The 13,589-nt window shown below is 39.6% G+C and overlaps 1 protein-coding gene across 2 annotated transcripts in view; it reads right to left on the reverse strand.

The window, feature by feature from the left end:
• Positions 1–3,095: 3,095 nt before the first annotated feature.
• Positions 3,096–13,589, reverse strand: part of Abcd3 (ATP binding cassette subfamily D member 3) — a 51,291-nt gene continuing 40,797 nt past the window's right edge. For both annotated transcript variants that reach the window (XM_034500119.2, XM_076933197.1), the window contains 7 exons: positions 13,258–13,335; positions 13,096–13,161; positions 12,911–13,000; positions 12,352–12,471; positions 8,825–8,929; positions 5,572–5,628; positions 3,096–4,461 (listed from right to left, as the gene is read on the reverse strand). In XM_034500119.2, the coding sequence (XP_034356010.1) occupies positions 4,384–4,461; positions 5,572–5,628; positions 8,825–8,929; positions 12,352–12,471; positions 12,911–13,000; positions 13,096–13,161; positions 13,258–13,335 (594 nt within the window). In that variant the 3' untranslated portion in view covers positions 3,096–4,383. The remainder of the gene's footprint in view (positions 4,462–5,571; positions 5,629–8,824; positions 8,930–12,351; positions 12,472–12,910; positions 13,001–13,095; positions 13,162–13,257; positions 13,336–13,589) is intronic.

Here is a 13,589-nt window from a genome sequence, read left to right on the forward strand (position 1 = left end):
TAGATACAGCTAATACTATAATCAACAAATTCACAAATACTTAGAAATAAAACTAATTGAGGTAAAAGCCGTCTCTACACAGAAAGCCACAAAACATTGCTGGGCACAAAGTCAAGTCCTAAGGAAAAGGAGTTTTCATGTTTCAGGGTTACAAGAACTCTATTTTCTGGATGGGTGTGTCTGTCAGGACTGGTTACTCATGCTCAAATGTTTCCACATGGGTTTGGGGATCTCCATTTCTTCTATTAGTTTCCCTCAAAAATATAGTTCAGTTGACCATTTTTTGCTTTATGCTATCATGTTTTAAATTTGTATTATTAGGCACAAATGGAGAACTGTTACAATTCACTGTTACAGAGTTGACAATTTTATTAAATGTCTCTTTCCTTATAATGGAATTTGTCTGATATTAGAGCATTTAACTCTTTAAAGTTTTATAGCAAGAATACACGGAGAATGTCTGAAATACCACAGGACATGTTATTTAATCCTGAAAGGGCCTGGAGACTAAACAAACATTTCCCAAAAAGGACAGACACAATCAACAGCCATGAAGAGTTCAACCTCACTGAGATCGTGGGAATGAAAAGTGGAGACATGATGGCTTCCTGTCTATGGCTAAAGACACAGAAGGGAGAAAAACACAAAAACCAAACAAACAACAAAAACCCACTTAAAGTAGAAACAAAAAGGAATTTGAGCAGAAGCTTAATAAAAATAAATAAGTTCCACTCCAAAATACACCAAAAAATACACCTAAGAGTATCTGTATGGCTTATATCTGTAGATCTGAACAGAAAACAATCCAACACCCATAATGGCTAGGTAAAAAGCACATATTTAAACACAGGCGTAAGAGAAGGAAGTGCTGTCACACCATTGGTCAATCTCATAGTATTAAGAGAATGGTCATGTACAAAAGGGTACCATGTATGTAAAAAAGTTAGAGAAAAAAAAAACAGGTAAAGTTAGACTGTAGGATACAAGCAGAGGGCTAGTAACTAAGAAAAAGATGTAAATGAGGCTTTTGAATGGTGATAAATTTCTATTTCCTGATTTCAAGTGACTATAATTGTGGACATGAACAAAAAAAATCAGTGTTAAAATTTAAGGACGTTTCTATACCTATGCTGCAACAGAGTGTTTACAGTTTTAAAAATGACTTAACTACATGGGGTGGGGGTGGGGGTGAAGAGAGAAGATTAAATGGCAGGGACTACCCAAAGCTAGTAAGTTATGGCATACAATGTAGTCCCAGTACTTGGGAGGCAGAGACAGAAGGACAGTTGCAAGTTTGAGGCCCACCAGGGCTATGCAGTGATCAACCATGTCTCAAAAACCAATCAACGAACCAATCAAACAAACAAACAAACAAAAAAACTATTCACAGTGTTTAAAAAATAAGAGTGAAAAATGGTTGCCCTTGGGGGCAGAGTAAATTGGCTGGGTTAGTTTTTTGTCTCTCTCTGTCTCTGTGTGTGTGTGTGACAGAGAGAAAGAGAGAGAATTTTCTGGAACTAACATTCTTTCTAATGTGACACACACATGACATGTTTTTAAAGCTCAAGCATTTCGATCCTTCATAAACGAAAAATGAGTGATACAGGTTCAAAACATTGTGAGCAGGTTTTCACAATTAGTAATGTCAAATCCAACAACAAGACTAGGAACAGCTCAAGGTTTTAAAAATCCAAGCTTGAGGCAGACGGATTTCTGAGTTTGAAGCCAGCCTGGTCTACAGAGTGAGTTCCAGGACAGCCAGGGCTACACAGAGAAACCCTGTCTCAAAAAACCAAAAAACCAAAACAAAACAAAAAAAAACAAAAACAAAAAACCTCCAACAACAACAACAACAAAAACACCCTCCAAAAAAAAACAAAAACAAAAACAAAAACAAAAAACCAAAACCAAAACCAAAACCTAAGCTTAAAGGGCTGGAGAAATTGTTCAGCGCTTAAGAGCACTGACTGCCCTTCTAGAGGTCCTGAGTTCAATTCCCAGAAACAACATAGTGGCTCACAACCATCTGTAAGGAAAAATATTTAAAAAAACAAACAAACAAACAAACAAAAAAAACCCTAAAAACTTTAAAATCGGGGCTGAAGAGATGGCTCAGAAGTTAGGAATACTGACTGCTCTTCCAGAGGACCCTGGTTCAATTCCTAGTACCCACATGGCAGCTCACAACTGTCTGTAACCCCAAGATCTGACAACCTCACACAGACATATGTGCAGGCAAAACCATACCAATATGCATAAAATAAACATAAATTTTTAAAAAACCTAAATTCATGTAAGAAAATGGCACTGCTGTACTCACCCCATAGTTGTAAAGCAAGCATCAATCACTGAGACACCACCTCACTCCAGCAGTGCTTAGCAACGGGGTTTACATGCTTTCTCATTAGATAAAAGAACTGCAGGACACAGAGCCACATAAACGTGATCTGCAGAAGGCCGTCCACAAAGTTCTTCCATTTACCGTCTGAGTTCTTGTTGGGGTTAAATTAGCATTCTCAGTGCAGTTTGTGAGAATCATGCAGAGAACGTCTGAGCAGTGTCAGCCCTGAGAAAACCGTCACCATGTTAGAGTACACGGGATTCTCCCGGAAGACCTGCCTCTCTGTCTCAAATGGTGAGGCACTTTAGTATTAGAGTGAAACAGGAAAATAATCAGGAGGCAGGAGGCGGACAAGAGGTTGAACACTTCAGATGGCAGCCTTGCGGTAGCCTAGAAATCTGAAAACTTGTAGTTCCCCTGTGCTTTAGCCTTTCCAGGACACACTGGCTTTTAGGGTCTCCTGGCTAGCTGTTAGCATTTGTGAGGTCTAAACATTGGGTGGGGATTTTCTAAGAAAAGAAATGCACATTTAAAAGTGTACATTAATCCCAGCACTCAGGAAGAAAAGGTATGTAGACCTCTATGAGTTCAAGGCCAGCCTACTTTTTACACAGTGAGTTCCAGGCCAGACAGAGCAACATAGTAAGAACCTGTCTAACTTAATAAGGTATTGTAAAAAGACTTCTGGGTGCTAAAAGCCCTTTCTGAAGGTCAGCATTCAGGCACAAGAATAAAAAAGAACAGGCACAGGATGTGTAGGTTATCATTTTTTTTTTTTTAATCTGAACAGAAAGTTACATGTTTGCCTAGGAGACATGGTAAAACTGAATGTGATGCATTTATGGAATCAATACATCAGGGTTATCTTGGTAGCCAGTGATTGTGAGTTATGAAGAAACAAGACCATCAAATGCCCCTTTCAGAGCCCACTCCATCAAACTGACTTCACAACTACTTACTGATCACGTCCACTCTCAGCCCTCCTTTGTGCAAACAACAGTTAGTCACTAATGGCTCCAGGGAGCCAGAGCTGATCCAGAAGCAGCTGTCCAGGAGACAGTTTCTAGGAGATGTCATTCACCCACGTGTATGATAATGGTCAGCATGTTTACAAACTGAAACCACAGTCAGGGACGACAGCAGCGTTGCGTGCTCAGTGCATTACTTCACGGACTGCCACTACAGCCATGTGGTGCTCACCATTACACAACCACACTTCTGAGGAGCCTGTCCATCTCTTCACAAGACCCAAAGTTCTCCTAAGACCTTGCGCTTCACACAAGAGGGTTATGTCTGAACATCCCAAACACTGGTAAGACTGGTACAACGTGTAGTAACCACAGGCTGTAAGCACAATTGCATACACACTGTTGTACACATGAGACAGAACCTTCAAAACGACTCAGTCCAACAGACTGAGACAGGTACATTTATTATTTAGCTAAAGAAAAACCAAATGGCTCTCCTGGAGTCCACTGCACTTCAAGGCATGTATGAGGAATGAGAATAAATGAGGCAGCGAAAGAAATCTGCCGCTGTGTACCAAATGCTATCCTGTAATGATGGAATATGCTTCAATAAAACATTGTGATTGGTCTGGTTCCCACTACCTTGGGGCACAAGAAATGAAACTCAAGACTACTTTGTTAGAATAGAACAGCTAATGACCCCAGTTTTAATAGGGTTCTTCATTAAAGAAAAAGAGCCATAAAAGTCAAATTAGCTGACTTCAGATGGTTTACATCCCAGGATGAATCAGGTTACACTGATTTAAGCCCAATTTAATTCAGGCAGGTTTTTTAACCACAAGAATAAGGACATTCTTAGTACATAATTAATAATTAAACCAACATATACACAATTAGCAATATCCTATACAATATTAAATGTTTCAATGTTTCAATTATCCTATATCTAGTCAATTTGTTGCTTTGTTTTTTTAAAAAAACAAGCTTAACTTTATTTTACAATGCACGTTGCATTTACAAATGCATTCTGTTCATTATCTCATTTTGAAGCAGGTGAAGTTCTCTAGATGGTCTCTATGATCCGAACTCAACTGTATCTTCCGTGATCTTCTTGAATTCATAATTGCCTCTACCATCCATATGTAGGTAGTACTATGGGAGAAAAGAGAAAGTCAGAAATAAGAACAGGTATGGTTCCCCATTTCGGAGAACTAAAACAGACTTGCACGTTTCTTAGTCAATGCACAGGCATCCCACAAGAGGATACTTCCAGAGCTCTGAACTGCAGCTCAAAGCTACTAGGATGAGCGGGGCCAGAGCCTGGGTGGCTCACCCGTGCAGCCCTGACCACTTCACCGATCAGCTACCACTCTCCACTTGAAAGACTTGTTTAGATTCAGCGGAAAAGAAAAGGAGTTATGCATGTGCCTTCTGAAGACACAGAACAAAGCTTTCTGCTTTTAGTTAGTGAGTGTCTCTATATAAAGATGTTTTCTTCTGTTTGTTTTCTGTATTGCTATTTCTTAGCTGCTTTATGATTCCTTCCCTCACATGGTGGCTGTTCTTAACTAAACATACACAAGGCCTAGGGCTGGACCCAGCACAGAGAAAGAGGAAAGGAGGAAAAGGGGGGAGAGGGGAGGGAAGGAGAGGAGAAGGAAGGAGAGAAGAGGGAGAGAATAGCAAAGTTTGAGAAGGGAAAGATAAGAGAATTGGAGAGAAGAATAGAACTCTGTTCTCCATATTACCCCACTAACCCTGAAGACACTACCCAGAACATACAGCACTTCCTGCACCACTGCAGACTTCAGTACAGTATCTAGTAAGTGGCTGAGCCTACCTAACAATCCTGTTTTACTACACTACACACATGGCTGGCATTACACTATCTTTCCCTTATAGTCCTGACCTCTACTGAAAATGCTCGTTAACATCTGCCATCTAATGTTAAGACTTCCTGTCAAACCTGAATGACAATGACCCAGCTCACTTACCCACAACTATTACACACCCATCACCTATGTACTGGAGACCCAAATGCTCTCAAATCACAGTAGAGTTAGAGATTTTTTTTATATACATTCTAGTTTTCAAAACTGACAACAATAATACCAAATAAAGCCCCACTGTGTACTGTAAAACTCACTTTTCCTTAAAATGTATGCCTACATGGCAACATGACCGTAAAATCTAAAATCCATCAACAAAATTCACATATTTACATAAGATAAACATTCATCATTACAAGGAAGAAATACAAACCTCGTGGTGTTTCCAAAGGGATTTTCTGTGTGAAACAGTAAAGAGGGTGATGCCAACCTAATTCAAAGAAAGGGTTTATGTTTACATTAGTAATGGCAAGCACAAATACACACACACTTTAACCTGTTAGATACCATGTTCAGTGGCTACGGTTAAGAATTAATGATAAAATCTACCCCCTACATTTGATTATGAAATGGTAATATAAGAACAACAAGAAGTTAAAATCAGGAAGCCAGTGCTTCCAAATATGCAATTCCCTACTGTAAAGTCTCATTTTGGAATGTGTCTTGGGGTTCAGATTTGGGAGTTACTACTCCATTGCTTCTAGAATATTCTAAGGCAGAATTCTGCATGTGTCTGCAGTAATGTGTACAAATACTGACATAAATGAGACAAAACGTTTAAAAAAATCTTGTAAGTTTGGATTAAGTTTTGCTACCTAATAAGTTTGCTATAAAATACATTAAAATGTTTCAGTATTGATCCAGCATTTCTAACACACTTCAGATTTTTAGGTTTTTGGAGAAACATCACTGTAGTTGTTCTGGATCAGTGGTTCTCAAATGAAGGCTCTCTCTCTCTCTCTCTGGTAGACATTCTGGCAATGACTGAAGACTTTGGGGGGGGGGGAGGTATGTTAAGAACAACACTGCCATCTAATGGATAAACACCAGAAGTGCTGCTAAACACAGTCCTACCGCCCAGGACAGTCCATGCCATTGCCTATGAGTTATCCAGTCAATTCAGATGAGGAGGAGAAACACTGACTTAGGGCAGATCCTCAACACACACCTCTCATGTTTGGGAGAATCAGCAAACCTTCACCATGATCTTTTAGTTTCTTTTATTTTATGTGTGTGACTGCTTAGCCTGCAGGTTGTAAATCTACCACCTGCACACAGTGCCCATGGAGGCTAGAAGAGGGTGTGAGAACCTTTGAAACTGGAATTAAATGCAGTTGTGAGATACCATGTGGATGTTGTGAACTGAACTCAGGTCCTCTTGTAGAGCAGCAAGTATTCCTAACCACCCACCGAGTCATCTCTCTAGACCCTAATCTTATTTTCATTTTGATAATAATCTTAAAGATTAACCTAAGTAAATTCTGATAATTTCTATCATGAAATTTTATGACTAAACGATTCTGCTGGCACCAAGTAGTATCACTTAAACTGTGTCCATGTTTGGCTGCCAATGTGCAAATAGTTAGGACCTGCATAAGAAGATATGCACATTATCAGCTTTTACACACTTCAACTGTATCAACAGCCTAGTGAGACATTTTTTCTACTCCTGATTTTGTAATTAGATTAGACCTCAATTAGGATGAGCATAATATATATTAGAATTACTTAAGCCAAAATACAAAAGTAAAATTTAAATGGTAAGATCTGAACACCAGATGCTACCTTTCCAAAATTAATTCTCATGCTCATGGCTTAGATTCAGCAAGAAGCACCACTGTGCTCTTCAATGTCAAACATTCTGCACTGAGCTTAAGTGTTGCTTTATTTCATTTGTAAATTTACAGTTTTGTAGTTAGAAAAAAAATCCAGGGCTTGCAAGATGCCGTAGTGGGTAAAGACGCCAAGGCTGACAGGCTGAGCCAATGCCTGGACTGACATGGTGGAAGAGCGCTGACTCCTGCAGTTGTCCCCTGACCTATGTGAGCACCATGCATGCACACATATTTCAAATCAACAGTTTTTAAAGGTTCTAAACAGGATTCAGTCCCTCATTTTCTGCTTCTTCATAAACAGTACAATTTTAAATGATCATAGAAACCTCAAGTAACTTTTCTTCCCTCAAATGGAATGTATATTACAGATCTACACATCTTAAAATCAAAAGAAGCAACAACATAGAATTGTCAAGGAAAGCCTTCAAGTGAAATACAGCCTATATGGTCTTATGCATGAAAACACTACAAACATCTCCAATGCCTATAAAACTGAAAACCACAAATTACTAAAGAGGATTCAAGAAGAGATATAAGCCATTAAATAAATATAATCAACAGTTCAATCAACAGTCTTCTCCACTGGAAGACTGTTGAAGACCCTCTGGACAGCACACCACACTTCATCCTTTCACATGTTTGTTAACACACTGTTCTACCTCGAAAAGTTGGAGACTCCACATTTCTAACAACTTCCAGGTACTGCTAATGCTGATCCATGGCTATCCTCCAAATGGCAGGAATTGTGTGTGCACGTGTGTGTGTGTGTGTGTGTGTTGTGTACATGTGTATGTACAACATGACTTATTTATTGTAAACTCCCCAAATATAAACTCTTAAAATACCCCTGTAACTCATTTATTCACACAGAATAATAGAATATACTACTATTTTTCAAATCTAAGAAGAGTACATCAGGACTAGTGAACAAGTATTTAAATAATGGGAGCACAGTCCACCTCCAACTTATCAACTAAAAGAAATTAATTTTAGATAATACTATCCAAATAAAATAAACCAGATGAATTAAAACCTAATAAGTGAAGGGTGGAAAGCTGACTCAGTGGGTAGAGCATTTGCTATCCCAGCATGAACAGCGGTTGTAGCTGGTGGGCATGGTAGACATCCTGTACATCTCATGTTCAGAATGCCGACACAGGAAAACAGCTGGCTGAAATAGCTGAGTCAACAAACTACAGCTGCAGCAAGAAACCCTGCCTCATCAATGAAGTAGAGTGAGACGAAAGCTACCCCAAAACAACCTGTGTCCTCTACATGCACACCACCAGACATGCAAACACATACAAGCACAACAGGCACATACGCCACACATACCCACATAAAATAAGAATTTAAAAAAAAATTAAGTACTATGTGGTTACTGTTGATTTTCTTAATTTAAAAAGTGATATATAGGTAAAGTTACTGGGACAAAAAAAAAGATCAGAGGTTTTTTGGTTTTGGGTTTTTTTGATTAACACAGTGTATGTAAGTCATGATGCAGAAGAGAACAGATTGAAACACTGTATCATGACTAAGAAATTGCTAAAGAGAGTTACATTTAGAATGCATGGATAATTCCTTGTATTCTGTTCATATCTATAAAGTTGTACTTAGAATACACTGATAACTTTTTACTCCGTTACATACATTAGTTACCAGTTTAAAGACAATGCAAGGTATTACTTTTGGGTAGCAATCTTGTTACTTGGAATTTCCTTCTGGTCCAAGCTTGCATGGCCATGGCACACAGACAGATGCTCCCGTCCAGCACCTGTACATGATGCTTACCTTCCGACAGTGGCTGTAAATGTAGTCCTCCACATCCACACTAACCGCACTTGTGCATTCATCCAAAATGGCAAACTGGGGTTTATGATAAAACAATCTTGCCATCTAAAGCATAAAAGGAAATAATCTGTATAAACAGAGGTTGGCCTAAATATAAAACTAATTTAAAAAGATAAACCTACTTCAGTAAATATGCTTTTTGGTGTCTTATAGAGCTAAAATATGAAAGTTATTCCTAACTAAGAAGCATCACCCTCAGAGATAGAAATAATATAAATAAAATGAATTTTTTATTGTCATCTTAAACAAAAGGAAAACATATGTTTGAGAAGTATGTATAGCTAACACAAAAGAAACACTGGTGTGAGATGGAACTGAGTCTTAAGATGAACGTTCAACAGACAAACAAGTTTTGTGCTTTCGCCAAACCTTAGAATTCAGACTCTGGATGGCTCAGATGCACAGAATCCCCGACTGTTGCTTAAGTAAAGGCATCTGTCGGTGCTCACCAAGCACATGCTAGTGCTCCTGCCAGGCCTGTCTGGTTGGTCTGGAAGTGTGCTGTTTCTAGAAGCTGCTGATCTTAGAAATGAGCTCACAAGTGCTAATCATGCTTCCATTTCTGTCATTAGCAGGAATGTGGGACATTTTCCCTTACTTATATTCCAAATGTACTCTATTTTCTGGAAATGTTCTGTCATTGTCCCCAACAGAGATCTTCATGTTGCAAAACCAACAGACATTTTCCTAACTCTAATCAACCTATCTTCTGAGAAACATCCTCAAGGCACCCCTCCCTGAGATCAGTGAGGGCACTGGGGTCTGCTCACTGCTCTCTCTGTCCTCTCTAGTACGTTCCCACCTGGCCATGCAGTGTGTGTACGTGAGAGTCCTCAGAACTAAATCCCAGATCCTCTTCTCTCTCAGAGCTAGGAGCTCAATCTTTCTGACCTCTTTTCTACCCTCCCTCTCATCCACCCTCTTTTTCTGTCTCATGGAGTTTAGAGTACACATACTTTTCATCTCTGCCATACCCTCATCTCAGAGAACACTCATTTTCTGCCTGCATGACAACTCTCTGCCTTTTCACTATTCTCCATGTAGCCAGGGAGCACCTACTACATATGTAACTCAAAGAACCCCACTTGACTTAAAAAATTCTCCACAGCTTTCCCTTCTTCATCTCCAAGGTCCTATCCCTCTTCCTCCTACCATGCTCTGATCTCAGCGTTCAGCCAGCACTGTCTCTTCCCATCGACGACTAGGAGTAAGATGGCCTGGGCCTTAGAGGCTCTGTCATGTCTTTCTTTCCTTTCTCTTTTCATCTTTTTTTGCTGTTGTTTGTTTGATACAGGCTCTCACTCTGACTAGCCCAGGCTGGCCTAAACCCATGGCAATCCTCCTTCCTCTGACTCCAGAATCCTTGAACCATGTCTGTGCTATCACAACAAGCTTATTCATTCTTAAGTCCCAATATCTGACTCTGGTCCAGACATCTTCCAAGTGTTTTAAGTCATTCTCTCAATCCAAGTGGGCCCTTTATGGAATTGCTGTATATGGCAAACTTGAGCTTATCTTTTTATGTGGTTGCCTAAAGCTGTAAAATTCACTAAAGTAGAAACCGTGATTAAATTACTACAATATACTTGACACTTAACACAGCTGTTCCATTCAAGTATATAGCAAGTAGATAACTAAAACAAACTGCTTTTCTGAGGTCTACACCTATGTGCATAGAATGAGGAAGAGGAAGCATCAGACATTATCACAGACAGTATGTTGATGGTACTTCACAAGTGCCTCTCTGCTCCATGAAATTATTCTTACCATGTGTGCATGTGTGCCTCCATCTTCCCCCCATGCTGTCAGCTATTTGACTCCACAAAACAAGAAAGTTGCAAAGCAAGTATTTAAACCAATATTCTGTCTGAGCTGAGACTGACACACAATCTTTTACCAATTCTAACATTAACTGTCTGCTTGGCAAGCCTCAAACTACTAAAGTGCAATTTCCTTGGTGACTGGAATATTCACAATAATAATTTCATAGGACTGTTTTAAAGATACAGTGTATTAGCCTTTGTAATCTGCTATCATCTACTAAGCACTCAAAATTAGCTGTTACTGACCTGAATAGCTTTTTATTCAAATATAAAATGAGTTCTGCTGAGCAGCAAAGTAGTAAGGTAGGAAACTGAAGATGGGGGCTGGGAAGATGGCTCAGCAGATAAAGAGCCTGTTGTACAAGCACAAAAACCTGAGTCCAAACCCCCAACACCCATATAAAAGCAAAGCTGGGCATGGTGGCACCAACAATAATCCAGTGCTGGAAGTTAGAAGAAAGGGATCTTGTGGGCTTGCTGGCCAGCCAGCCTCACCAACTGATAAACTCCAGATTCAATGACAGACCCTGTCTCAAAATATAAATCCACAAGACATCTGATGTAGACTTCTGTAATCACCAATGACTGAGCTGCCATGTGGGTACTAGGCATCAAACCCAGGACCTCTGGAAGAGCAAACAGTGCTCTTTAACACTAAGCCATCTCTCTAGCATATCTTCTTGGTCACTAGTTGATGTCGGAAGGCCCAGCTCACCTGGGCAGTACCATCTCTGAGCAGGCAGGCCTGTACTGAATAAAAAGGGTAACTGAATGTGACCCTGGACGCAAGGCAGTAAGCAGCATCCCTTTATAGTTTCCACTTCAGTTCTTCCCTTGAGTTCCTGCCCTGACTTTACTAGATGATGAACTGTAACACGCAAGCTAAAATAGACTTCCTCTTTCACACTGGTTTTGGTCATGGTGTTAATCATCAAACTGGCACCAGACAGTAGTAGGGTATTCCTCCAATGGACCTGACCATGTTGTTGTTTGGAAGGATAGTGAAAGCATTTACAACTTGGAGCTGGGCTGTTCTGTGGGAGCTTAGAGGATAACAAATAAGGAGAAGACTGCATACAGGAGAGTCAATGCTGTCTTTTTTCAGGATAACTCTGTAATTACAAAATCTAAAGTGTTTCCAATTCTTCTTTATCCTAGGAAAGTTTTAAAATTCTATGTAACTTGGGGAGTAGGTTAATGACTGAAGAAACCAAGTTATAAGTGACAGTGCAGGGAGGAGCAAGGACAAGGCACAGGATGAAGAACTGGTGTTTCTAATACTTTGAGCTGTTCATGGAGAACAGCCTGAATGAGAGCAAAAAGGAATCTTCAGGGAAAAGTTCCTGAAAGATGCTATAACCCATGCTCCTCACAAGACACTGTCAAGAGAGCAGCCTGCCTAACTTTCATACACTCCATCTATAGCTTTCCCTTTCACAGAACAACAGCATTACTAACACAGTTTCAAAATTTCAAACTTATATAAAGTTAAACATTTTCTAGAACTTTTATTATAATTTAAACTAACTAACACTATAGTATTTGCTGAGTACAAGACAAAGCCCTGTGTCTGGATTAGCCAAATTCTGGACTCTGCCCACTGCTTTAAACAAGCATTTGGTCCCAGTTTCAGAGGACACTGACCGCCATTCTTTGTTTTTCTCCTCCGCTGAGTACATCCATCCAGTCCTGAACACTATCCCAGCCTCCTTCTCGCTCAAGGATGTGACCCAGCTGCACGTTGTCCAAGTACTCCTTCAGTACCTTTATGAAAAGATGAAAGACCGAAAAAGTGTATTAGAAACTAATGTCCTGTCCTGGCTCACCTTATTTTTTTTAGACTAGCTCAGTAACTCTATAGCCAACCACTTGGACAGTTAGGTGCTCTTCTGGAGAGAAATGGGACAAAGCTGACCTGAACTGTCAGGCCCTAGCCATAGTACCCTTGACAAAATGTCTAGCAGCTTCATGACAGTACACTATCATGTAAGCAAAGGACAGGGACAATAATTACACAGCACTGTCGTAATGGTTAAAACATGCTGAAAGTAATCCTTAGGCAAAGCAGCTATCTCTTTCCACCTCTTGGAGAGTTCTAACAATGGTTTAGGAAGACTTTACACATTAGGCCACACTGTATGGTGTTTAAAACGAATCTGAAGCAGGGCATGCTTGGTGCATGTAGGATATAACCACCCCTTACTTGGTCAGATATCCCCTTCTTCTTTTGATCTTCTTTTCCATCTGGATATGTTACTTGGTCTCTCAGTGTTCCCAGGGTCATATAGGGTCGCTAGCAGTGACACAGCAAGAGCCATTAAACACATGTTTTAAAATATTAAGCAAAAAGATCTTAAAGGTTACAAAACAGTCCAAACAAAGTCTTACCTGAGGAACATAAAATAACTTTCCTCTCTCGGGTTTAGTAAGACGTCCTCCAAAAAGAGGCCATAACTATAAAAGCACGGGGAGAACATTAAGTGACTGAAATTCATAACCTAACAGTATTACAAATAAGACAACAAGCGTTGGAAGCCAGCTCGTACATACTTCACCAAGAACACGGAAGAGGGAACTCTTCCCACAGCCATTTGGACCACAAATGAGAACGTTGGCCCCAGATTGAACCTGAAAGACAATTATTCTTTGAATTAACTAAATTAAATGAATATGTACGTGTGATATTTCCTTAGACTCAAAGATTGGTCTTTGCTAATTCTTAGGTTCTAATTTTACTTGTAAATGTGGTGTTGGGCACAACTATGGTGTGCATGATGGGAGCCCTTTTACTTCTGATAACTTTCAGTTTTTACTGAGTTTCTTTTTTTCACTTAAAGACCATTAGACTGTTTAATATAGTCTTAATCAGATACAAAATTTGA

This window comes from Arvicanthis niloticus, chromosome 4 (genome assembly GCF_011762505.2).
Source record: "Arvicanthis niloticus isolate mArvNil1 chromosome 4, mArvNil1.pat.X, whole genome shotgun sequence".
In the NCBI taxonomy this organism is placed as follows: Eukaryota; Metazoa; Chordata; class Mammalia; order Rodentia; family Muridae; genus Arvicanthis; species Arvicanthis niloticus.